Here is a 24,832-nt window from a genome sequence, read left to right as displayed (position 1 = left end):
GCACTCCCGGCGGAGCCGAGGCGGCGCCCATGGCGGAGCCGGCTGGGGCCGCGGCGTCGCCGGACATCGACCCTGACTTTGAGCCGCAGAGCCGCCCGCGCTCCTGCACCTGGCCGTTGCCGCGGCCCGAGGCGGAGACGGGCGGCGCGGCTGGCGCGGCGGAGGAGGGCGCAGGCGGCGCGGCGGCGGGGCCCGGCCGGGCCGAGGGGGCGCGGGCGGGTGGCGCGGCGGCGCGGAAGGGCGGCTCCCGGCGCAATGCCTGGGGCAGCCAGTCCTACGCCGAGCTCATCAGCCAGGCTATCGAGAGCGCCCCCGAGAAGCGGCTCACGCTGGCGCAAATCTACGAGTGGATGGTGCGCTCCGTCCCCTACTTCAAGGACAAGGGTGACAGCAACAGCTCCGCTGGCTGGAAGGTGCGTGACGGGCCGGGGCGGGAGGGACGAGCCTTGTGTGCCGGGGCCGGGCCGGGCGAGGAGCGGCTCCGGAGGCGCCTCCCCGGTGGCCCGGCCCGCCCCGCCGCCCGCTCCGCGCTCACCTCTCGCTGCTGCCCGTCTGCAGGCAGGGCATCGGTGCCAGCGTGTGGTGCTCACGCTGCGGAGCCTGGGATTCAGCTCTGCTGAAAGCTCCGGGGTCTTCTCAGACCCAGCCCAAGCTTCGGCTGTGTGCGGCCGGAGCAGCTGCTGGGGGTGGTTATGGCGTGGCCCTGCGAGGCTGCTCCTTGCGTTTAGAAACTTCTCCAGGAGAGAAAGGAAGAGTCATTGAACAGGCTGCGTCCAAGTTTCTCCGTGGGATAAAGCCTCGGTTGAAGGGGTTTTAATCACAAGGCCGCAGTTCTTTGTCACGTGACTGTGCCCAGCTCAGTATCAGTAACTGTGTCCGAGCAGGCGTGCTTGGCTTTTGGGAAGGTCCCTTGGAAAAGGATTCTGTTTCCAGGACCGTGATGGGGGCCTCTGCTGGAGTTTGGAAAAGGGAAAGCAGTATTCTGCTCTAAAAGCTCAACAGCGTCTCCTCTTGTTCTGGAAATAAGTGTTTGCAGAGCTTGTTAAAAGAGCTCCAGGCTGTTTCAGTCCTCTGCCTGTGGCGACCTCGTGGTCCCTTATCTTTAGAATAAAGAATTGCAGCAAGGAGAATGGGAAATATGAGAGCTGGCTTGCAAAATAGCCCCTCTGCCTGTCCTGATGTATCGGAGTGATGCCATGGAGACTGGACTCTAAAGAGTGTGATCTGTTGCTCTCACTACAGACTGGAATTACACTCTAGTTTGCAGTATTTATTAGCAGTTCATCCATACTGCAGTTCTGCAGGAGGTTCAGGCAGCAGGGTTTGAGGCTTTGGACCTCTGTGGCTCCAGCCACGTGTTCCTCTGCTTGTCTGACTGAGCAGTAGGTGAGGGCAGAGAGTTAATTTCAGGCAATAAATAAATAAATATGTCTGTTTCTGGTAGGTTGGCTTTCAGCTGGCTCAGCTTTCTGAAGTGGCACACCACGTGGTGGTGTGAGTGCAAACATTTGCTCCAGAGGGTAGAGACATGGTGAGAGGGATGCAGCTGTCACTGCTTGGCCTGGCACACCTCGATACAAAACTTCTCACTTTTCCCATTTATCACTCGTTGATAATTCATAGAGAGTCCATCTGGTTTAACTAAAATGGATTACGTTCTGTCACTCCTATGTGTAGGCTGAATCCTGCATATTAAGTTCTGATTTGGGACAGTGTTTGGGTTTTGGTGTTCTTATTGGAAGATAGTTTTTGTTTCCTCAGGCTGGGGCTACTGCTCCTGCATGCAGTCATGTTAATTTAACAGAACTGGTGCGTTTTCTTGTCAGGAATATATCTGACTGTCTGTTTGGCTGTAGTGCCTGAGATTAAAGTTCACTGTGGCTTCTGAAATGCTCCCCAGATAGCGTCGTGAAGGTGGAATATAGTGAGATGTCCTGCTGGGCTGGATGCTGGAATAAATACACTTCTGGCTTGACTCAGTATGGCTGTTCTTTTGTTACATCCATTCCTGTGTAATGAGACCATCAGTCTTCAGTTTTACTCCGTGTTTTAATAATGTGTCACTTTTGGAACATGTGCAGGTAGATATAAATTCCAGAATTCGCTGTGAACATTTGTGCACACATGAGAGTGAGATTCCTGCTCAGATGCTGTCATAGCTTTTCTGTGATTGACTTTTTAGTGTGTTTTTTCGGCCTGGGAAGAGTCTAATCTCTTTAGAAGGAGAAGAAAAAGAAACTTCTTGCCAAGAGGGATGAGAGTGGGCAGAACAACAACTGTGGTGGGACTCAGCCTTATGATTAGGGCAGTTTAAAGCTCTCGACTTTAACCAGCAAACAGAAAACCATGATAGAAATACAACACATTTACTTTCCTGCTCACTCACAAAATCCTGTTGGCAGAGCTTGGCAGGATGTGTGACCATGGAACGAACTTCTAGTCTTTCTTTCTGTTAACTCACAGTTACATAGGTTTGCAAGAGGTTTTGTTTGTTTTACTGACCTTAGACTGTTTGCATTCAGATGCCTTAAGTGAAAGGAGGTCAGACATTTACAGATGGGGAGTCAGTCAAGTTGGTTCAATTTGACTTTTGTGGACTTAAAATAAAATTCATAGGTGCATATTTAAGACAAACTGGATAAACAAAAGACATGTCTTCACTTGAGGAATGCACCTGTCCGATTTTTGGGGGTTTATTTATTTTGTTCTTCCTTGTTATTTTTAGAGCTGTGAAGCTCTGCTTGCATGTTTTTTGGGGGTGGGGTTTTTTTGTTTGTTTGTTTGGGGTTTTTTTGTTGTTGTGGGTTTTTTTTTAATCTGTAAAATAAAAGAAAAACTTCTTGGGTTGTCTTAGCTTTTGTGATTTCTCAGTTTCGAGGTGAGTGATTTTGCTAAAGGAAAACAATGTGAAGCTGCTGTTAAAGGTAGTTTTGTAGCATTTTGATGCCTGTTAAGATGGTGGTAGAGGTCTAGAGTTCTGGCATTTCTGTCTCATTTGGACAGAGCCAAATGGATAATACATTTTATTTTTATGTAGTGCAGTTTAATAGAGAATTTTCATTAAGTAATTAAAAGCAACATGTCTTTAAAAACTACTTTAATCTGCTTTACTTAATATAAACCCCGTAAACTCATTGTTGTTTCATAATTAATTGAGAGCTGCCCTACTCTACTATACAATTGGGGGAAGTGCAGCTGTTACAGGCTGCCAGGGTGTAACCTCCATGAATTCCGGAAGAATCTGTGTTTTCGAGGAAGATGGTGTTTGCTGTTCTTGAAGTGCTTCAAGCACCTTGTAAAGGACAGATTTGCTGTGTGTGCAGTCTGTCCTTTCCCTGCAGGAATTCAACTGAAGTTAAGAATTAATCAGCCTTCAGGGCAGAAGTGTCTTTGCAGGGTGTGTTGTGGGGCTTCTTCATAATCCTTCCTTGGGTGTTCTGCAGGATAGACTGATATCTATGGCTAAGAGGATAATTCCTTTTGGGTTTAAGATTACAGCACGAAGGTGTTGAGGCTTTTGAGTGAAGTGCATAAACCCTGCAGAAGCAGTTTGCACTGGTTGTTACATCCATGAGTATGAGCAAATTTGGCACAGTGAGGAACAATATGAAGGAATTCTCCGTCTTAGTGAAGCAAACTGGATTTTCCCCAAGCTCTTGTCTTTTCCTTTATAGGAACAGAAAAAAACTTTAAAGCCATCCTTTTCACCCTCCAGAAGTATGTCACTGAAAAAAAAATCAGATGTCTCCTTTGTATGCAACATAAAGAAGAATGATTCTGCACTATTACCCTAATTATGGGAAGCTGATGCCACACCTCTGCATCCTGGTACTCCCTATTTATTTCAAATGTGTGTGTGGATATATACAACATATGTATCCTCATACACATATATAGGTCTATACATATATTTATATATGCAACAGCTCAAGGAGCTGTATTACAAATTAAAAATTACCAAGTGTTCTGTTTATCTAAAACAGATGTCTAGCTCTTAATCTTTGTTAGAGTGGGCAGCATTTTCCTTCCATTCCAGCCTTGTGTTATGTGCATATTGCATGTAGCTGATACTAAATGTTGACCAGATGGATCAGGAGACTTGGCTGAGGGCTCAGTCATAGGGTCACTGCGCTGGCTTTCAGTGCCTCAGTGCTGGCTCTGATGGTCCCCAGGCCCTCCCAGAGCTGTGGATATCTGATCTCCTGGCAGATCATGTGCAGAGCTCCCTCAGGTTGGAGCCACTGCTCATCCTGTGGCTCTCTGAAGCTCCTCCATGAGAACAGGCCAGCAGACAAAGCAAGCCTGTCCATCTTCTGGACTATTTCTGCTGTGCTGCGGCTGGTAGATTCTGTCCGGCTATCTTTATGCCTTGCAAATAAATTCCAGTTCAGTAGATACCAAAAGAAAACGTAAAACTTCAGCTCAGCATCTTGGCTCTGAGCAAAGTGTAATTCTGCCCAACCTTCAGCCTGGTGCAGGTTTGTGCATAGGTGAGGCACAATGTGGAGTCTGGGGGTGTCTCTGCTGCACAGAGCCACTTAGCTCAGTCTGTGTAGAAAGGCTGCTTTCTGTGGCTGTGTTGAGAAAGCCTGTTGTGTTTATTCCTGAGTTCACATGCCTGAAAGGATATGATTCCCCATTAAATCTTCTGACACTAAAAATGAAGAAGTGTGTGTTCTAAACTGAATTGGAATGGCCATGTCATTGCTGTCATCACTGGTACTTCATGTAAGTCCACCTACTCTTTAATGGTGTTGTAGGTGCTGCTCTCTGTTAGTTTTGGTTTACTTTGGTTTCTTGGAAGTTGCTGCCTTGCAAAGGGGAAGGGAGGATCTGGCTGTGTGGATCCAGTGTAGCTGGGGGTGGGTAGAAACTGCTGGACTCTTGCCATTATCTCATGTGGCCCAAATGCATTCATGTGGTATCAGTGATGTGCGCAGCCCTGGCTGCAGGGAGATGTTCCCTGTCCCAGCTGCTGACAGTCTAACTGGGTTTCCTTAAAGCAGGGGGAAAAACAAAGAACAGAAGCTAAATGAGGGTTGTTCAGATGCCTGAGGAGTCCAGCATGGAAACCTGGTGAACACAGGTGGATGTTGTCCATCATCTTTCTCTTAACAGAGAATTTTACCTTTTAATCCCATTAATCCATAAATGGTCTGGCCACAGCGTGTGGTGTGGGGTAGGTGGGGTGGGAGGAAGGCAGCTGGGCATGGCAGGGTGTTGTGGATGGGAGAATGCAGAGTGCTGGGTGTGCAAAATGAGGCTGGTGGCAGTGCCTGGAAGTAGGACAGTAGTGCAAATGTGGGGTCACCAGGTGTCCTGTTTTCTGGGTGGAAGAAAACTGATGAGTGCTCAGCTGTAAGGAGGGCCCACCGTCACAATGTAGCAGCATACACTTAGCCCTCCTTCAAGTGACATTAATATGCCCTGCTTCTTGTAATGCCCTGAAAAAGTATGAAATATGAGATTTATTTTTAAGCCTTGTTGAGTGTGGTTGTTCCCCTCAAAAGTTGGGAAAAACTTGTCTTCTGGTGAAAATTCATCTATTTCGTACCATTCCGGTCAAATTACTTAAAGATTTTGCTGCTACTCTTCCCTGCTCCTTGCCAGTTTTTTTTTTTTCTGGAAAGCTGCTTTGCTGAACGATTATTCCTTGCAGCACAGCTCAGTTTTCCAGGCAGTCCTCAGAGAAGGTTGTTCCTGGCCTGCTGGTATTACTTGTTCCAACAAGTTTCTTCTGCTCTATCTAATCCTGAACAGCTTTTGTTGTGTATGCCTGCCTGTCTTTTAAATCGCCCCAGTCTTTGCTTTTTAGAGAGCTATGATCTTCCTTCTGGCCTCCTACTGAAAGATTACAGAAAGGAAAATATTCTTCCTAAGATAGAGATCCCCGTCTGCTGAGCTTGACGTCTCAGTGTGTGCCTTCTGGAAGGGGATTGCTGGGGAAGTGTTTCAACTCCCTGGCTCTGGAGCAGTTGTTTACTTGCTGGTGCAAAATCTCTACAAGGAAGACTTTTTCCTGAAGCCTTTGGAGCCAAGTGGCTGAGGGCAGGCACTGGCAAATACAGCAGGCGGAGTGTTCTCCCCTTGCAGCCTCCCAGGAATGCCATGGCAAATGATAATTTGGCACAATTATAGGCCTGGCAGTGAACACGTGGAACATGGCCCGGCACTGGGATGAGACCAAGTTCTTTGTATGCCTCCAAGGCAATGAGAGTGTATTACAGGCAGCTGCAGTGATTGCATATATTTTCTTTTTGTTCTTTTTCCTTCTGTCACTCATCCTTTAGAGAGACTTTTTTTTCCTAAGAAATCTGATCCTCTGTGGTTTGTAGTATAAACTTGATGTTTCCTGGGAGAATGGCCAGGAAAGGAAGGAAGGAAGCCACTGTGTCTCCTGGAAGGATAGCTGCTGTGTCTTGTCTTTCTGAGCAGAGCTTGTGCTTGGCCCTGAGTGCTCTGCTAGCACAGGCCATGCACCACTGCTGCGTGGATGAGCTCTGCTGGGCAGGGCACAAGAGCTTCCTTCTGCTCCTATAAACATCAGTTTCATGGTAGGGAGCCTCAGCTGTACCTACAAAGTTGTATAGCCCCCTGGAAAGGTTATCAGTGCCTTTAGTCTTCTGTATTCACTTCACCTGAGCATTTTCCGTGGTATCTGTGGCAGTTGCCCATCTGTGGCAGAGGCTGACTGGGCAGGAGAATGGCTTGGTTGTGCTGCCAGCTCCTGTGGCTGATTCCCTAATGTGAGACCAAAGCACTGTTTGGTGCTGAGCAGGATCCACAGCAGCACTAATGTCGGTGTAAGGGCAGGGCTGGTTTGATGGTGAGAAGTGTTGCTGTCCTTTAACTGTGGCTAGGAGATTTTATCAAAGAAGAAGACTTAATGTTCTGGTAACTGAGATTTAGGGAATAGTTTGCATGAGCTGCTAGACACACTCCTGTGGCTAGTCCATATATCCTAGTTTGAAGATATGGTGGTTCCAACCTAGGGAATGGTCCACCCTTCAGTGTAGAACAAATGTCTCCAGCCAAACTTGATTTTTTGCATACTATCTGTCCTTAATTTCAGACTGGTTTTGTCTGAATGTGGTTTGCAAGAATCATCTTTGATCTGTGATGGATTTAGAGACAGGCTGGCTTTTTTTTTTTTTTTTTTTTATGGCAATGCTTAACATGCGGGCATAAGTACCACTATAAAGATACCTAAATAAATAGCAATAACCTCCTCTAACTAATGGCTGAAGATGTTCCTAAGGATTTGAAGGATTCCTGCCTGCACCTCTTCCTTCAGGTCATGCTTCTTTATGATCAAAGAGTTGCAGAGTCAAGACCTCATGTGTTTTGCAGATGCTTAAACCAACCGGGAGCCTCCCACACTGCTGAAGTTGAGCATCTAAAAAGTTAATGTCATCTGTATGTTTCTGGTGTGGGTTGCTTAACATCAAGAGAGGAAATATGTCAGGGTTGCCGGGGCGACTGAACTCTGTCATTTCCTCTTCTGACAAGTCTGACTTGCAGTTCTGTGATTATTTTAGCATAATTGATCTATCCCTGGCTCTCTCAGTGAGATTTGAGGGTGCCCTCCATGTGTTAGGTGTATTGAATCCCTCCAGCAGGTGCGTTCTGGTGCCGTCCTGCAGCGCCCAGGCTGTGGCTCAGTGGATTCAGGTGGAGTTTGGGATGCTCTGGGCTCGAGCCTGCAGGCAGGCTGGGTCCTGCAGGTGAATAAGGCTCGGGGTGCTGCGGTGCAGTGCTCAGCTGCCTCCCCCAGTCTGCAGGGGAGCTGCAAAAGCATTGGGCATTGCAGTTTAGATAAGAGTTAACCCTGGTTTTTTTCCTCAAACTACACGTTCTGTTCTCTTCTTTAGTTTTCAGTGCTTAACCCCCACAGTGAGGTAGTTGCAAAAAACTGGTAAAAGAGGCAGGAAAAGTAGTTTCCAAGGAAGGATAGGACAGCTTTTCAGTTTGGTTTGCTCTCTGAACTGGCCTATAGGGTCACACATGCTTGTGTTACAGACGGGTGAGAGTTTGAAGATGAGGAAGGAAGGAGTGGTACAGCAATTAGCTGTTTCTACAGCTTAGCCATGAACTTAATGTCAGTTCAGCAGTAACATGTAAAATCACTTTGAGACTGTTTCATATAAGGTACCAGGCTTCATTGTGCTCATGTGAATCCTATTCTTATTCCAAGATGTCTTATTTTAAGCTACTTTTCAGCCAAAAATTAGTTACACAAATTGTCTCTTATGATACCCAAGATGCTATCATGAGTTCACAGGCTACTTTCAGGAGAATAAATGAAGAATTATTGACAACTTAGTGGTTCTTATTGCTGCACCAGCATGCATTCAAAGTTATGCACATTTACTTGGGAAAAGGGGTGGGATTCTTTGGAAATGAAAGCAGCAGCTTTGCAGGAGACAGTGCACCAGACTGAATTACTTGTTTCAACACTTGTAGGAAAGGAAAGCTTTGTTTAGAGAAGATACTGGGCAGGATTATTGTACAGCTATTACTGTGAACAGCTCAAATAATAAAACTGTGTAAGAGCATTGACTGGCACATGTTCCATCAGGCTCTGGCTCTGCAGTTGCTCTCCAATTAAGAACATGTGTATTCTTTGATACCAGTTGCAGCAAGCAGCCACTCTTCTCCAAATCCTCAACAGCCAAAGGGTAAAATAAAAGCTAAGCCAGGATGATTCTCAGATCTCCTTCAGTCTCCAAGCAAACATTCCACTTTGCCTGTATTGTTTATCTATATGTGTCTACTTTTTTCTAGGATAATACTTTTGGTGAGGTGGCCAAAATTAGCATGGGGAGGACTTTTCCGAGAGGAAAAGGGTGGGGAGAGGGAAAGCAGCAGACAGGAAAGAACTGTGTTGAGAGTTGGTGGAAAAAGATGATAAAAGCACAGTTAATTTGTTCAGAATTAAGAGAGTATGCATGAAAGCTGAAGGTTGTTATATAACTTTTAGTTTATAAGAAAAAGATGATGTGCTTGGACCCCTGTTGTGTTTCCAGTGCAGCACCTTTTAATGATCTGTAATTTGGCCATCTGAACAAACTAAGTGCAGCTATCAAATAAATGCATAGGCCTCAAGGGGAGTTTATGGAGGATCTGTTCAAACAATGAAATTGTTGCTTCCTGATTCTAAAATACTGGGGAGTTTATCAGTTGCAGGATGAAAATTGAGTTTGGTGATGGTGTAGATATGTTAGCTTGCAGTTTTCAGCAAAGCTAAACCAAAAGGAGGAAGCTGGGAGAGGCAAGGAACGTGTGTCTTAGCCAGCAGAAAGATGGGAGAGGCTAAAACTGGCATCTACTGTGTGGGAGTGCAGTATCCACTGAACATCTTACCCTGTCAGGAACATGCACCAAGGAAAGCACACAGCCTCCTTGCAGAGGAAGCCTGGCAGTCTTCAGGATTCTAGGACTCGTGTTCCTTAAAGTTTCTCCAGTTTTGGGGTGGAGATGTTAATGGTTGCCTTGAACAGAAGCGTTTTGCCGTTTCTCTTCACCCAGTCTGTTGGATTCACTGTTATGCTCTGCTTTAATCTGACTGAAAACTGGCCATATAAACATTAAATAAATTAGCCAGGCTCATGCTGGTTAAAGGGGTTGCCAAAAGGGTAGGAAGAGCAATAGGTCAAATTCAGGTAGGCTCATGTAGAAATTGCAGGTTGTATTTGAGAACTTGGTTACTTGCTCTGTGATATGCCTAATTTTTTGCAGATTCTGTATGGTCTTTAAAATTCTTTTGAGTCAGTATTTTGCTAGCTGAAAGCTGCTAGTTGTCATGGTAGCTTCACCCTTGATATTGCAGTGAAACATGGCACTGCTTGCTAGTGCTGCAAAGCATGTTCAGACAGAAATAGCAGGTTTTTATGGATAGCTTTTTGTTATAATTTTCTTCTCTGGATACTGTCTGAATGTGTTGAAGCTTGTAAGGTTTTTAGGTGGGAGGTGTGTCAGCTGTCAGGTCCTCATTATCTTGTGGGTTTTCTTTCTTTTTCTTTTTATTTTTTTCAGAACTCAATTCGACATAACCTGTCCCTGCACAGCAAGTTTATTAAAGTCCATAATGAAGCCACAGGGAAGAGCTCTTGGTGGATGCTCAATCCTGAGGGTGGCAAAAGTGGAAAAGCACCAAGGAGAAGAGCTGCCTCCATGGACAACAGCAGCAAACTTGCAAAAGTCAGAGGTAAAGCATCCAGGAAGAAGCCTTCTCTCCAGTCTGCACCAGAATCCTCTGCTGACAGTCCTGGCTCCCAATTTCCCAAGTGGCCTGGGAGCCCGTCCTCAAGAAGCAATGAGGACTCTGATGTGTGGAACACCTTCCGGCCTCGGACCAGTTCCAATGCAAGCACCATTAGTGCCAGGCTTTCTCCCATCCTGACAGAGCAGGATGACCTCCATGACGAAGAGCTGCTTCCTTCTCTCGTGTACTCCAGTGCATCCAGCAACGTTCCACCGACTGTGACTGAGGAGCTCGAGCTCATCGATGGGTTAAATTTGATGTCTCCCAGCTCATCTGTGCTCTCTACCCAGCAGTCTGCCTCCAGTGGTCAGATCCAGAGAGATTCCAGCTTTTCCTTGCAGAGCCCAAATGCAGCTGGTCAGACTTTTGGCAACTCCCTGTTTAACCCTGTTGATATTTCACTGCAAAGTTCTGTCAGCCATTTCTCTGCCCCTCAGACCTTGGAAGCTCTTCTGACACCCAGCTCTCCGCCTCCAAGGGATGTTATGATGACTCAGGTGGATCCAGTTCTCCCACAGACTGGTAACAGGATGAGCAGCCGAACTCTTCTGCTTCTGGGTGGACAAGCTGCCCAGAGTAAGATGAGCTCAGGCAATCCACGAGGAAAGCCTGCAGAGCAGCAGGCAGAACCAGTTGGTGCCAGTGTTTTGCCATCAACGCTTCCCCTAGTGACATCTCCTCAAAACACTGCCAGCATCACCAGTTTGAAGGCTCCAGTTTCTGCAACAACTGCTCAGTCAGTCCAGCTGGGCAGTCCAGTGCTCCTTTCATCTGCCAGCCCTGCTCCCTTGGGATTGAACCAGGACAGGCTGCCCACTGACCTGGACATTGACATGTACATGGAGAACCTTGAATGTGATATGGATTACATAATCAACAGTGAACTCATGGATGGAGGACTGGACTTTAATTTTGAACCTATTCTGCCTACTCCCAGCTATCCCAGCACCTCACAGGCCTCCAACCATACCTGGGTACCAAGTTAACTTCAGGAGCACAAAAAGGTAGGTGTAGTTGTGTAAAATGCTACAGCTCAATAGTGGAAATAGCCCTGTCTAGGATGGTTCCTGTGCCCAACTCTGCAGCAGTTAAAAGACCCTCTTTGAAAGCATGGTAAAAAAGAGTCATGTTCCCTTTTAGGGGGAGAAAAAGCTGTTTAAAGGTAGGTGGATTAACTTACCAGGTAGTCAGCTCCTTTATGAAATAGAACAACAACCTGAATTAAACTCCTGTTGTCTCCTGTCACCCAAGATGACTCCATCACAGGACATCAGGCAGTGCCTACAGCTCTACAGTTGACATGAGAGCATGTGCTGATTCCATAAATAAAGACATCCACCAATATGTACATATGAATGGCTGAACTGAGCCAAGCACATACTGTGTTTCTATCCAGGTTATTATTATTCCTGCAGAAATGTGCAGTAGCAAAGCATGTCCGTTCCATGACTCTGCTTTGGTCTGTGTGTAGCAGGTCACAGTCACTCCTATCACATCTTCTGCCCTGCCCTTACCTGGGATAGTATCTGTAAAGTCAGGTAAGCTGGCTCACCAGCATTAGTTACTGGATTGCTTCCCTTTGTTAGAGTAGGAAACAGGAGTCTGCAGTGTGGATGGAGGTGGAAGGAAGAAGGATGTGTTAGGATGTCCCATAACATCAAAGCTGCCTCTTCAGCAGTTTGTCATGTCTGCACAAATAGTCAGTTTGGCAAATGGTGTATATGACAACAAGGCTTAAAAATATCTTATTTTTCGAGGTTGTGGCACCCTGATTTGAAACACTTAAACCAGAGGCAGTAGAAGAATTAGGGAACTGGAGCTGTAGGCCTGCTTCATGCTTGGAACTCAGTCAGCTGATGGAAAGTGGACAGACTGGAGCTAGGCTGGATATTGGTCGGAAGGTAGAAGCCTTGCCAAGAATAATTCCTTTTTAGGAGGCAGATATGGTATTTGTTAGTGGTACAAATTCAGCTGCTAATACTGTCCAGCTGAGCAGGCAGAAGTAAGGACAAATTGCAGATACTGCTTCAGTGGTGGGAAGCCCTTGAGCTTCAAAATCATGGGGGCAGAAATTATTATCTACTTGACTTTAATACTTTTTCCTAGGCACCTGAGTAACTTGGAGGTGTTTTGGTCCAGGTGACTTCTGTTAGTGCAGCCATTCTCTAAAAGTGTCTTGGGTCTAGACAAAGTAAAGTGCTGTCTTTTGAGCTGGTGTTACTTAAACTGTGTGAACATATTGATGCACCACTGAATATTGAGGTTTTAAACACAATTTAATTCCTTCTTATTCCAAGTCGCATCCCACTGCTTAGGGTGTCGTTTTTTGGTAGTGTTCCTCTGTTTGTACCTAACAGATCTCTTGATTTTAGGGAAAGGAGGATCGGTCAAGCTTTTCTGTTTCCTTTTGGGAGTTTTCATAGTGATGTGTGTTAACTGTGCATTTGCTGAATTATTGAGTGTCTTATCTTCAGGTGAAACACAGGCAATTTCAAAGACAAATTTGGTTGACAAAACTATGGTATCCTTCTGTGTTAGGACTGTTTGCAAGTTAGTGACAGAGGCTGGGGCTTTTTGAGCGGTGTTTCCACTGGATATTGTTCTGAGCTTTTGTGTTGTGGGTTTTGTTTGTTAGGGTTTGCTTTTTTATGCCATGCTAGGGCAGGCCATTATACTTGTGGACTTTTCATGGATGAAATATTTTTCACAGAAGTGTTTTCAAAACATAGGCAAGCTGTCCTGCCCTCCTGGGCCAGGTAGAAAAACCTCTTTTTACAGCATACCAGGTATAGATTATTTTTCAAGAGTGTAAAGCAGAGCAGCTGAGGAATTATTTATCAAAGGGTAGGGTCTAGTACTGTTGTAGATGTGGATATAATCAAGTGTTTAAGAGGGAGACCAGGAGCTCTTAAAAGCACAGTTACGTTCGTTTTCCATATTTATTCCGTGTGAATTGCTTAATCAAAACAGGGGAGCTACTTGATGTTAAAACCCCTGGATTTTCTTTGTTCCAGACATGAAGTTGAGGTGATACTTTCTGGGAAATGTGCTGGACGGAGTGTGATCTGGAACAAGTTCTGAACCACTATTGTGTTTGAGCAGAAAGCGTAGCTCCCACGTGCCTCTCGGTACTCTGGTCACAGCAGTGCTGCCCCAGGAGGAAAGGCCACACCCTGTCAGTGTGCTTTGCTTTCAAGCCTTTTATTCTGCCCTTGGATCATGTTTGCCTTTTCTGAGTTTTGCAGGGCTTTTCTGGTTTGACTCTGTGCTGGAATCCATGCAGTGGGATGAGGGGTAGCTTTTACCCCAAAAGAGAGCAAGTGTTGTGCAAAAGGCTGCCCAGACAGAGAGGTGAACCAGGCTTCCAGCAAAGGTGGAGCAGGGCACATGTGGAGAGAAATAGGAGTGTTCCTGGGAAAAGAAGGCAGAAATGTTTTCTCAAATTAACGAGTTACAAAACCAAGTGAGCTGCAGACATCAGTGTCTGAAGTCAGGACTGTCTGTGTCAGTTCTCCCTCACTGCAGTGAGTTCCTAAGATCCCTGTTTGCAAATCGCTGTTCAGGGAAAGCTGTTTATTGCTCTGTTGTGGCAGGCATTTTCCCTTTCATATCCTTTCTATTACTGTGTTTTTCTCTGTGTTAAATTCACATTGGCAAAAGCTACTCTTAAGCGATCACTAACATAAAGTTGTTCTTAGTAGTTCCTGTGGGCTTAACTCTGGGTCAGTTATGTGTATAATGCTGAGCAAAAACTGTTTATCAGTTAATCACAGTGATCACATTCTGCTTTGAGCAGTCAGAATAAAAGTGAACTGGGGAAATATTTCTCTTTGTAGACAAGGCCATATCTTTAGGAAAGAGTACTTAGTCTTATCTGCAGCACTTAGGAAGATATGAACTAGTTGGTGTTACCCTTGGTGCTCAAAGCTCCCATGATTTTATCCTCTTCTTGCTAGGTAAATGCCAAAGAGTTTGTCCACAGCTTCACCAGGAGTCCATTTGAACCCTGCCTGCGTTTCTTTGTGTAGAGATTAGAGATCAAACATTAAAACTTTGTCTCTGCCCAGCAGTGATGCAGCACCCACAAAGTGAGCTATTAGCCACAGAGGAAGACAGACAGCACAGAAATAGAATGACCTTTTTTGTAAAGTGCTATAGTTTTTGTCTCATTGGTGAGTGTAAAATCCATCTACTCTTTTGGTGGATATTAGTTCATTATTGTTACTTGTTCAGTTAGACTCCCTATAGCTTCAGAGTCTGGGGTGCTCTTTATCCCTTGCCCAGTTTGGTCTGGATTCTTGCTTTTCTTGCTCTGTCGAATTCCCTTTGCTCCAAACATTGGATTTTTGTTTGACAGAACATATATAAATAAAACCCTCATAAACTTGCAATTTCCCAAAGCCGCCTGTTGCTCTGGCTTCTGTTTTAACTTACTGTCTTTTTTTTGTTTGGAGCTGATTCCCTGTTGTAGGGGTTTTTTTTCCTTTTCACAGGTTTATTTCATGTTCACTCTTACTGAATGCAACTGATGGGATGCCCTACATTTATCTTGCTGTTTTGCCTTTCTAAGTGGATCATATACCTACAGTGGTGGTTTTATATCAGTGTCCTAAGTCTGTTTAGACTTTCTCCAAGGCTTGTTTGAATGAATTGTGACAGCTTTATTGAGGTGAGGCAGAAGACCTGAGAAGAGATCTTCAGACTTTTGGGGGGGGTTGAGATATCTAAAAATACTTAATTATTTGGAAGGTAGAGACAGGATTTCTTTAAGTGGGTGACCATAAACAGTTTGTGTGTGATCTTTAAAAGTCTCTTTTTCAGTCTTTTCCTTACCAATTGATGCTTGTGGTTGTTTAAGGTGAAGAGTAATTTTCCTCTTCCTTGCTGCTTTCCTGCAATGCCTCTGGTGTTAGCTAAGTCCTTCTTTAAACTTCCTTATCTTAGAGAGCTTTGTTGGTGCTGTCAGCTTACAGGAGGAATACTTACTGTCGACCTATCTGTCTTTCTGTCTCAGTCACACTGAAGCTTGGAGCTGAGCAATCACATCCTCCACTTGACTCTGTTGATCAAGGTCTCTTGCGGTCTGTTTGTTCTGTAGGGTTAGATTGGTAGTAATTAACTCCTTATCTATGCATCCAGGATTCACACTGAAGCGGAGCTCTAACCAGTCACTCTTATTTTTCTTCTTCCTAGTGTCCTTCAGGTTTTGAACATTGGGTTCTGACTTCACTTCCCACCCCAGCAGAGAAAAGAATGGAGCATGTTGGATTCAGTTTCCCTGCACATCATGCCTTGGGCAGAAGGGGCTGCCCATCTGGGAAGAAGGGGCGACCTGCATCTGGCTGCAACAGGAAGAGTTTAAAAATAGTAATCCTGTTACGTGCCATGGCTCTTCCTACAAACCTGACCCTGCCTTGGACCGTCTGGAGAAACCCATGTCCAAAGAGGAGCCCTGGAAAAAACCTCGGCCAGAAGACTGTGCCAGGCAATAGTGTTTTCCTGTGTGATGAGTTGGGTTTGCTGGAGGAATCTCTCACTGGCTGTCCTCTCTCAGCTACAGCAGAAAGTCTCCCAGTGCCTCGGACTGGTGGGGGGCTGGCTCTGCTCTTGCTTGGCTTGCCTCGTGGGGCAAAGTAGTTGGACATTGTGATTAAGCCAGCAGATGTGCACTCAGTATCCCACAGACTCGCAGAGGAAGTGGTGGGAGCTTGTTGGTGGAAGCCCTGTGGGAGAAGGGGGTGCTGTTTCAGGGGTTGGTTGCAGTGTGCCCATCACTGGAGCATCCTTCACCGTTCCGCAGGGAAGGGTGGTTGTCGTGCTGTAGAAGGCTTCCCGTTGTCCCCCTGGGTGGAACAGGAGGACACTGAGTTTTTCACTGTGCCAACTGAGCCCCATTGAATCAGAAGCACGTTTTGAGAAGTCCCTATGCTGTTCTCAGCACTTTCCTGATACACCAGGCTGCTGTAAAATAAGCACAGGTGCTAGTAGCTGCTTTCTGGGACATAAAAACATTGTTTTGGGTTTGTTTTTTGATCTGTCTTGCTACAGCAGCAAAATGGAAAGCCTGGGTGTGGCCTTAACAGAGCCCTGGTTGCTTTTCAGAAGGGCATTTTCTATAGATGAAATATTTTTTTACTAATCTGGGAACTTTCTACAGTGAATACGAAGCCAATGTAATGTGTGTCCCTATTACGCATCTCTCTGTCTGAGAAAGCAACAGTGACAGACTCTTTTTCAGAGCTCTATTAGGAACAAACACATTTGATGTTTGGTGATGTATATGATTGAGGAGAAGGAATTGGCAGGTCCCCGTGGTTTCAAACCACTGTGGGGAAGAGTTGTACATTATTGTAATCTATATGTAAAAGTAGGTGCAAATTACATAGAAGCTTTTCTAAACCTTTTTAAATATATATTATATATTTTAATTGAAAAACGAGATTATTGGATAAAAAGAAAACACATTTGCTGCATCTGTCCCCTTCGTACCAGATAACACTACAGTATGGGAGGGGGCAGGCCTAAGGCATTTTGGGCCAAGAAGCTGAAAATGTTGGAAAAGTGGGAAGGACACGGAACTGGGGAATTGCTGCTCTCCCCAGAAGAGGAGGAGGGAAGGTGCCTGGCAGGGCATTCAGCCACAGCTGCTCAGGCTGGGCATTCCTGCCAAGCCAAGAGCACAATGGAGGGAATGCTAATCATTAACAGCGCTGTTCTCAGCTAATCCCCTAAGTAGCTGGCCTGCAGCTGATCCACTGGACAGATTCCCTGGGCTGCTGAGGAGATGGTGTGGACTGGATTGTGCTAGATCTGCTGACCCTCTGTGTAGTCCTTATGGAGGGCATGAGCAGTTGTATTTGGTAGCTCACTTGGGTTTCTGAGGGTTTTTGTTTTCTTGCTGAAGCTTCTGCTACTGCAGGGGAACTTGAAGCCTGGAGGCTCACTCTCAGGGGTCCACCTGGGATCCTGCTCTATCTCTGTGTGCTTGCAGGACAGAAATTAGCGGTCAGAAGATAATTTCAGAGCATTAGTGGCATGTTCATGTCACTGCTGTGGTGTTTGCAGTGGCAGGATCTGTGGGAGACATGGTGCTTTCATGGTGTTCTCATCAGCTTGGTCTGGCAGAAAGACTCTCCAGTCCTTTTTGAAGGTGGCTTCAGTTCAGAAAGTTTGTATCATGCAGTGCAATGAGACACACTTTTTACCAGCTTGTCTTCTCTGTTTTCATTTTCATTTGAGTGGAGATTGGAGCAGGAGTGATTGCCAGCTTACATCCAACAAGGAGTCTTCAAAAGTCTTATCTACAGCATGCTATGCCATCAAAGCCTTTGAATAGTTTGATAACCTTTGTTTTGAAGGCTGCCTTCATGGCAGACCTCCCAGTGATGTTTCAGATTCACCCACAATCTACATGTCTGGCCACACCTCATTGCAACAAACAGACAGCTCCTTAGCTGGGATCCCAGGATTGACACACTTGAGGCATGGGTGGACATTCTCACTGGAGTTAGTTCGTTGCACAGGTGGATAGATGCCCTTTCACAACACCTGATGGCAGGTGCCACACGCAAGAATCAGCCATTCTGAGCTGCAGGGAACAGGCTGGAGAGATTTATGTTATTTGGCACATACTATGCTACCTTGTTAGCTTGGCTCCTGAAGGGAGCTCGATCCAATGATGTACAGAGCGAGTTGAATGTGTGCCCATGATTCACAGCCGTGTATCAAAGGACAAGACACCAGTATGTGTGGTGGTGTTAAATGTGAGCCTCTGGCTCACTTCCCATGAAAATGGAACCCACAGCAATAGGAAGGACAGTATTAGTGATCAGAAATCCAGGGTGAGCTCTTTCTGTGCTCGTTGGTCTGTGGGAAAGGGGAGCTGTCTTCAGGCTGTTAAAGTGTCCCCTAACAGTGACAGCACTGGGGAGATGTCAGTCTGCAGAGAGCCTGGTCCTGAGCCCTCAGGGAGACCTGACATAACCTCAGCTGCTTCAGGTCCTTGACCTGATCCTGCTGTAGGAGGTGCAACACCAGGGCTCATGGTGCTTAGTGCTCCACAGTGTGAGTTCAGAAAAGACCCTGCCCTCAGAGTAAAGAGAGCACATACCTATTTTATTGTTCTTCCCATACTTCTGGAGACAGCACTGGAGCTAGGAGCACCTCTGCCTGCAGTCCTGCTGTAACAAGTTCCTGGCAGTGACTTTTCTGCCTTGCTGCGGTCTGTACAGGTGCTTTGTGTCTCCTCAACACAGCAGGAGCTGTCAGTGGTTGAAGAAGCTGGAGAGTGCACTAGTGCTGAGAATGGTGTTCAGGAGACCCGTGGAGAGCTCAATAAACCATGAATGTAGTGTTGCAGGCTCAAGCAAGCAACTTACCCTCTTTTCTGTATGTTTAGCAGGATAACTTGTATTGTGGGCACAGAGGGCATGGATGCAGAGAATTTGGGAGTTCTACAGACACTTCATTTTCATAAACCTTGACCTTTTTTAGCCTGGGATACTTCCTCATAGGACACAGGAGACTCTAAAGTTCCTGAACTGCTGCTTGCAGGAAGGCTGTACCTGGCAGGGAGTTGCTCAATACTCATCCAATTTTTTTTGCATTCTTGCCCAAAGCATTTGCTACTTGCTGCTGCTGGAGCCTGGATAATGTCTTGGTGGCTCTTCCTGCTGCATTAGCACCACAGGCCCCATACTTTGGGCTAGTTTTTGCTCTAATGAAGGATTGGGCTGGGATTTTGAGAGCAGCTGTGAGTGGGGTGAGAAGGGGCCAGTGATAGGGGGAGTGATGCTCTTGGATAAGTGCCTGAGGGGAGTGGATAGGGGACTCCTGGCATGAAGCATTGCTTTATGCTGTGTTCTTTGTCCTTACTGAGCTCAGGCAACAGGTTTCTCCATCTTCAGAGGATCAGATGCCATCTTGCACAGCATTGAAGCCACCATGCAGCTCAGGGCCACAAATGATTCAGGTAACTAGGCCCGTGGAGCTTAGTAGGAGGCAGACTTGTTGCTTTTATTTACACTTGGGTTTGGCAAATTGCTTGAACTTTCTTTGTAATTTAAGCATATTTTAATTCCAAGCATGTACTTCCAGCTTCATGCGAGAGCTTGGAAAATTGGAACCTTCTGGGAGCCCTTAATTTTCCTTGCTGGTGTGTCTAAAAACATGTCATCCCTATCCTGTGCTGCTTTAAAAGCAGCAGTCAGATCATCCTGATGAGAAGAATGAAGCATTCCGGAGCCTGGGTGTATTCATAAACAAGAGTCATAATAGAAGCAAGTAGCACTAATCAGCTTTTCCAAAGGAAATGCCTAGAAAGCTTTTATGTAGATAATAATTTGTTAATTTTTCATACTTAGTTGCTTATTTATAGCCACATTCAAATGCTTCAGGGCTAGCCTTGCTCCAGGGTTGAGTAACCTGTGTCTGGTGCCATGGGTAGGAGTGCCTTGGGAGTGGTGTCCTGGACTGTCACCAAAATGTGAAAATTTGGATCCATTATTAAAAAAAAAGCCACAAACCAAAGCAAATCAATCAACTTTGGGACATGAGCATGAACAGAGAATAGCTTAGGGCTTGCCTCAGTTGCATGTCTAATGAAAAACATTAGGGGAAAAGCAAGCAAGAGGTGACTTCTGAAGCCTGAGAGATGTGTCTGTGTGAAAGCCCAGAGCATGTGCTAACCCATCACCACACTCGCTTGACTTCAGGAAAGGGATCCCCTCTCTTCACTGTGTCTTTCCCTGCACCCTGACATGTCTGTAGCTGATGGAAAGCACTACCCGATGGAATCAAAATCACTCCTAATACTGTGGTGTAAAGCAGGGACAAGAGGCAGCAGAAGCTGAAGGTGTAAGAGCTGACAGCATTGCATTTATGGTTCTTTGGCTGAGGCAGTGTTACGGTGTGTGGTAGAAGGGGATGTTCTGGGACACAAAAACAGAGCCCTGGTTGCTTTTCAGAAGGGCAGTGGTGTGGGATTGGTGGTGTGGGTTTCCCCAGGGTGTCTTGAGAGGTTTGGCTACATAGAAGATAGGTTACTTCTCCTGAAAGGAGCCACCTTCACCGGGCAGTGGGGGTGGTTCTGTGAAATGGTGCTTCCAGCACAGTGGAGTCTTCACCTGGTGCCATCCCAGGAAAGGTTTCTGCATTGCTAGCACAGATGTCTGCTGCACACAGGGCAGGCACCACTACCTGACAGTTTCCACCACATTCCCTCTGCACTCTTCCACCCATTTCTCACAATTTATTTTTTTTTTCCCAGAAAATAAACCTCTGCTTTTGTTTGCTCTCTGTAGCACTGTAACTTCTGAACCATTACAGGCTTTGTTACCATCTGTGCTAGCAAGACTGTAGAATGTGCTAGACTAGGGGGGAATGTTTGAAAAATAAAAACCTGTAATCCTCTGCTCTGTGTCTCATCCAATTTGTTCTGTTCTCATGGCAAGGGCCACCTATTTCTCCTTGCCCTTGTCTTCTTTCCTGTGCCATCCTCACCTGTTAGGGCCCCCCCTCAGCTGGCCAGAGGCTGAAGTGTTGCAGTGTGACCACCCACAAAGTCCCTGCTGTGCTCTGCAGTGTGTAGAGCCTCTTGTTACAACTTGCTGGCAGTGCATGGGGATCCATGGGGTGACAAGCCCTAAAATTGGCCCTGGGGAGTTTTAAATCCTGCAGAACTAGTCTAGAGTTGTTTTAGCCCCTTCATTTCTTGCCTTTCTAGACCTGAGTGCTGAAGCTGACTATGTGTTCTATAGCTACATTCTAATGTCTTTGTGTGTCAAGGTAAGGAGGTGAGAGAGAAGTGAGGGAAGGAGTGTAGACCATGCATTCCGCTGGCCAGGTTAGACACATGGAGAGCAGTCTGGGGATGTTCTAACACTGCTGAGGGTAAAGAGTCATTTGTGAAATTGCACAATATGTGTACAGCCAGAAAAGTTTCATTCAAAGCCTTGGATACTCAGTATATTATTTTCGAATTCTGTTTTTCACTACAGTTAATGCAAATAACTAAATAACTCCAATGGGCTCTTAAGGTCCTGCTTCAAGATTTAACCAAATTTACAAAAATGGGGAATTAGGAGGAGATCCTTAGGGGAACTGTCTGCCCCTCATTTGTTCCTTGAGTACTTAGGGCTTTTTGCAGTCACAAAAACTTGGGTGACTTGCAGTCACAGCACCTTGGGTGCTGTTGGAGACACAAAATGCTGAAGATTTTGCAGCTGATTGGATCAAAGTGGATGTGTTCAAAACTTGCCACACAACAGGGGACCATGCATTTGCCCAGTAGCCTTTAACACTTCTTATACCTCTTTGAGCAGTGGCCTGTGCCATTTAAACATTGCCAAGGAGAACAACATGGGACCTGACTGGCTTGGCTCAGGATTGCTTTTGCTGAGTGTGACGCTGTCTTCAGTAGTCACCAAGAGTCCTGCTGTGTTCTGTGGCGTCAGTGCATCGTGTTTGCACCTTTCTTGAGGTCTTGGAGACCTCATAGCTCTCCCAGCTTGTCACCATAAATGTTTTGACCTATGGGTAGTTGCTTGCAGAACAGCAGTACCTGAAGCCAGCGCAAAAACAGCTTTTCTGCTCAGCTGGCTTTCTGGCCAGAGTCCTGCTTTGCCTCCAGCCCCTGCTGGTTGATGAATACCTGTGTGCCACCAGGGATGGGCCCACGGGGGGAAGGCTGCTGCCCTACTGCATGTGTCCTTTGTGGTGGAGCTGGTGTGTGAGGAAGGAGGGCTGGGGCACGGGGAGATGGTGAGTGCAGACTGCCTGCTGCTGAGCTGTCCTCAGCTCGTGTGCTGTTCTTTCCCTTTCACGGCTGTGGTAGGGCAGCAGCCAGAGGCCTGGCTTTGAGTGGCTGTGGCAGCGCCATTGCTGCAGTGTGGCTTGGTGCTGTCCATGGGCTACAACACGCCGTTCCTCCAGCTTGGGAATGGCTCAGCTGTTACAAAAACAGTCCTGGCTGCACCTGCCAGCACTTCTTTCTGCTACAGGCTTTGCAAGAAACTCAGTTACTGCTTTGGGCACGTGCCTGCATCCTCCCCTTGGTAATCCCTGGTAGAGTCAGTGTCCCAGCTCCCGTGTGCAGGATACCCTGGAAGGTTCCTGCAGAGGGGAGGCAGTCTGTACTCTGGCAGTTCTTCCAGCCACAGAGCAGTAGGGAGGAATATCCTGACCCAAGCACACTGAAGAATGCAGAGGCCACCAGGACAGGGACCCAAGCGTTGAATTTGCTGGACTTGTGGCAAGCTGTGTGTGACTGCCTGCAGTCTCTCCTGGCCTTGCCAGCAGCTCTGCTTGTTTCTGGTCAGGGTTGAGAGAACATGGGGCCCTTCATGTTGCTAGTGAGACTGTGAGCTGGAGTGTGTGGCAGGTGCCCCACCCCTGCAAGGCCAGCCCTCAGTGCGGTGTGGAGATGAGGTAAAAGGGAGCCCCTCACCCCAGCCAGAGCCATGCTGTCACTGCCTTGTCCCTTTCCTGGCCAGCACAGGCCGGTGCTGGGAGGTGAGGATGCTGCTGCTGGCAGCAGGCTGGGAGCCAGCCCCACGCTGCCCGGTGCTGCAGGTGCACTGCTGGCTTCAGGAGCGGTGAGCCTGTGGGGAACTGGCTGCTGTGGCACGTCCCAGCCCTGCAGGGGACAGAGCTGCTGTTGCAGGGACAGCAGGGAGGCTGGCAAGCTGGCTGGCAGGCTGCTATGGTTAACCAGTGCTACCCCTGACAGTGAGCAGTACACCCAGCTGTCTGATCCCTGCCCAGCCCTCGCTGGGGCTAAGTGAAAGTGTAGCGCTCAATCCCAGCACTGTCTAGCCAAGCCCGGTGGCAGCTGTCCCAGCACCAGTCATCCTTGCACTGGTGTCACTGTTCCAGCACCAGTACTGACTCAGCTGGTACTACCCAGCACCAGTTGTCCTGGCATTTTACTGCCCAGGCACCAGCTTAGCCCAGTACAAGCTGGCCTAGCCCCAGCAGAGGGAAAGCACCAGCAGCATGGACCAGGAAAAAGTTGGTCCTGGTTCCTGGCCTTGCTCACTGAACGTCTGCTTGGGAGTGTGAGCAAAATGCTGCTTCTTCAGCTGCAGAAGCAGCACCCACACCTTGGCCACCTGTGACCAGGTGCCAGCCAGCTCCTTCCTTTGGCCCACTCCACTCCTCCTTGCTGGAATGCCACAGCCCCTTGAAAAACTTCCCTCTTTTCCTATCAAACACACAATGCTGCAGTATTGCTTATCTGAGCATGGCAAGAGGATATAGCTGAGCTGAACAGGATAGGTGTAGCCTCGGTGACGAGCTGCTGGCCATGGACCAGAGCTGTCAGTGCATGACCCCAGCATGGCTGAGAATGTTGGGGTTCCTGGCACTTGGGCCAGCTCAGGGTTGTGGTCAGCCAGGCATTGCCGTCCCACCTTCACAGCAACCATGCAAGTTTGGATCCCCTTCCCCACATCTGACAGAAATAAAGCACGCATCCATGTCAAACATAATGTATTTATAGCAAAAATAGGCTTTTTCTGTAGCTTCCATACACAAGGTTTTCTCCCCGTATATTTACGCAGTAAACAGGTCGACTGAAGCAGCGTGCGCTGGCTGACTCGACAGCTGCCCTTGCTTCAGGCTCCCACTTACAACGGGGGGCGTCATTCCCCTTTTGTGGCTGCTGGCTGGAGCCTGTGCTGGTGCCCTTGTACCTCTCCAGCCAGGGGTGGTGGCATAGGCAGGGAGCAGCCCAGGGAGAGGGGGGAATGGTGGTGTAGCCCCCCAGGCAGAGGGCAAGGCTGGTGGACAGGCTGCCTCTGTCCAACGGGGCAGTCCCAGGAGTGTCCCCCAACCCACATTCAAGGAGAAGCTTCCTGCAGCTTACCTGTGCTGACCACAGGCTCCTCCACCATGTTGTTGAGCAAGTGACCGGGCACAGGACCTCAGCCCTCTCATGGTGGTAATAAGAAGGTGCAAACCACATTAACTCCAACACATTAACAAGCCTCCCTTGTTCCTCCTGCCTCTCTGCTGATGGGAAGCAGAGGAGGGGCTTAGGACTGCCAAAGTCCCCCCGTAGAAACCTCCAGTGCCTGAACACTGTCAAAGACCATCTCATCCCGCTGTCGGAGAAAGCAAAGCACGAGCATGCTCTGCCAGCAAGAGCTTCACAGTTTGGAGTTTGCTGGGTCATCTCTTGTCCATCCCAGAAGGGTTTGGCACATAGACCTGGAGGACACAACACACGGGCAGCAAGTGCATCCCCTCGCTGTCCTGGGGAAGGGCCCTTGCTAGGAGCCAGCGCTTCTTGCTGCCTAACCCTGCAACTCAGAACATTGCAACACACCCACACGCTGCCCGTGCAGGAGTGTGTGCAGGGGCGGCTTTGTAAGCAGAGCAACCACTGCAGCACAGGGAAGGAAGCCAGCTCTCCCCTCTGCCCTCCCTGTGCCACCGAGGCTCCCACAGCACCCAGGCAAGGAGCATCCCTCTAATCTGGCCCCGGTCCCCTCCCACTTCCCTCTCCCCCATGTTTTTGGCAGTCCTCCTTGGACACGTTCAAGTCTCCAGCATCTCAGCAGCACGGAC

At 47.4% G+C, this 24,832-nt stretch overlaps 1 protein-coding gene across 1 annotated transcript; it reads left to right on the top strand.

Moving 5' to 3' along the window:
- The first annotated feature begins 29 nt into the window (after nucleotides 1-29).
- FOXO4 (forkhead box O4) lies at nucleotides 30-20,674 on the top strand. The gene is made up of 3 exons (XM_040084010.1): nucleotides 30-413; nucleotides 10,036-11,268; nucleotides 15,458-20,674. Exons 1-2 carry the CDS (start codon nucleotides 30-32, stop codon nucleotides 11,248-11,250), a joined length of 1,599 nt encoding a protein of 532 aa, XP_039939944.1. The 3' UTR covers nucleotides 11,251-11,268; nucleotides 15,458-20,674.
- Nucleotides 20,675-24,832: the final 4,158 nt, after the last annotated feature.

The sequence above is a fragment of the Hirundo rustica genome, chromosome 21 (genome assembly GCF_015227805.2).
Source record: "Hirundo rustica isolate bHirRus1 chromosome 21, bHirRus1.pri.v3, whole genome shotgun sequence".
In the NCBI taxonomy this organism is placed as follows: Eukaryota; Metazoa; Chordata; class Aves; order Passeriformes; family Hirundinidae; genus Hirundo; species Hirundo rustica.
The sequence above is the reverse complement of the archived record's forward strand: the minus strand, read 5'-3'. Positions and strand labels throughout refer to the sequence as shown.

Bases quoted from the DNA above. Each gene is read 5' to 3' on its own strand.
- FOXO4 (XM_040084010.1), top strand. From the start codon at position 30: ATGGCGGAGCCGGCTGGGGCCGCGGCGTCGCCGGACATCGACCCTGAC. The intron at 414-10,035 runs GTGCGTGACGGG...TATTTTTTTCAG, and splicing joins ACAGCTCCGCTGGCTGGAAG to AACTCAATTCGACATAACCT.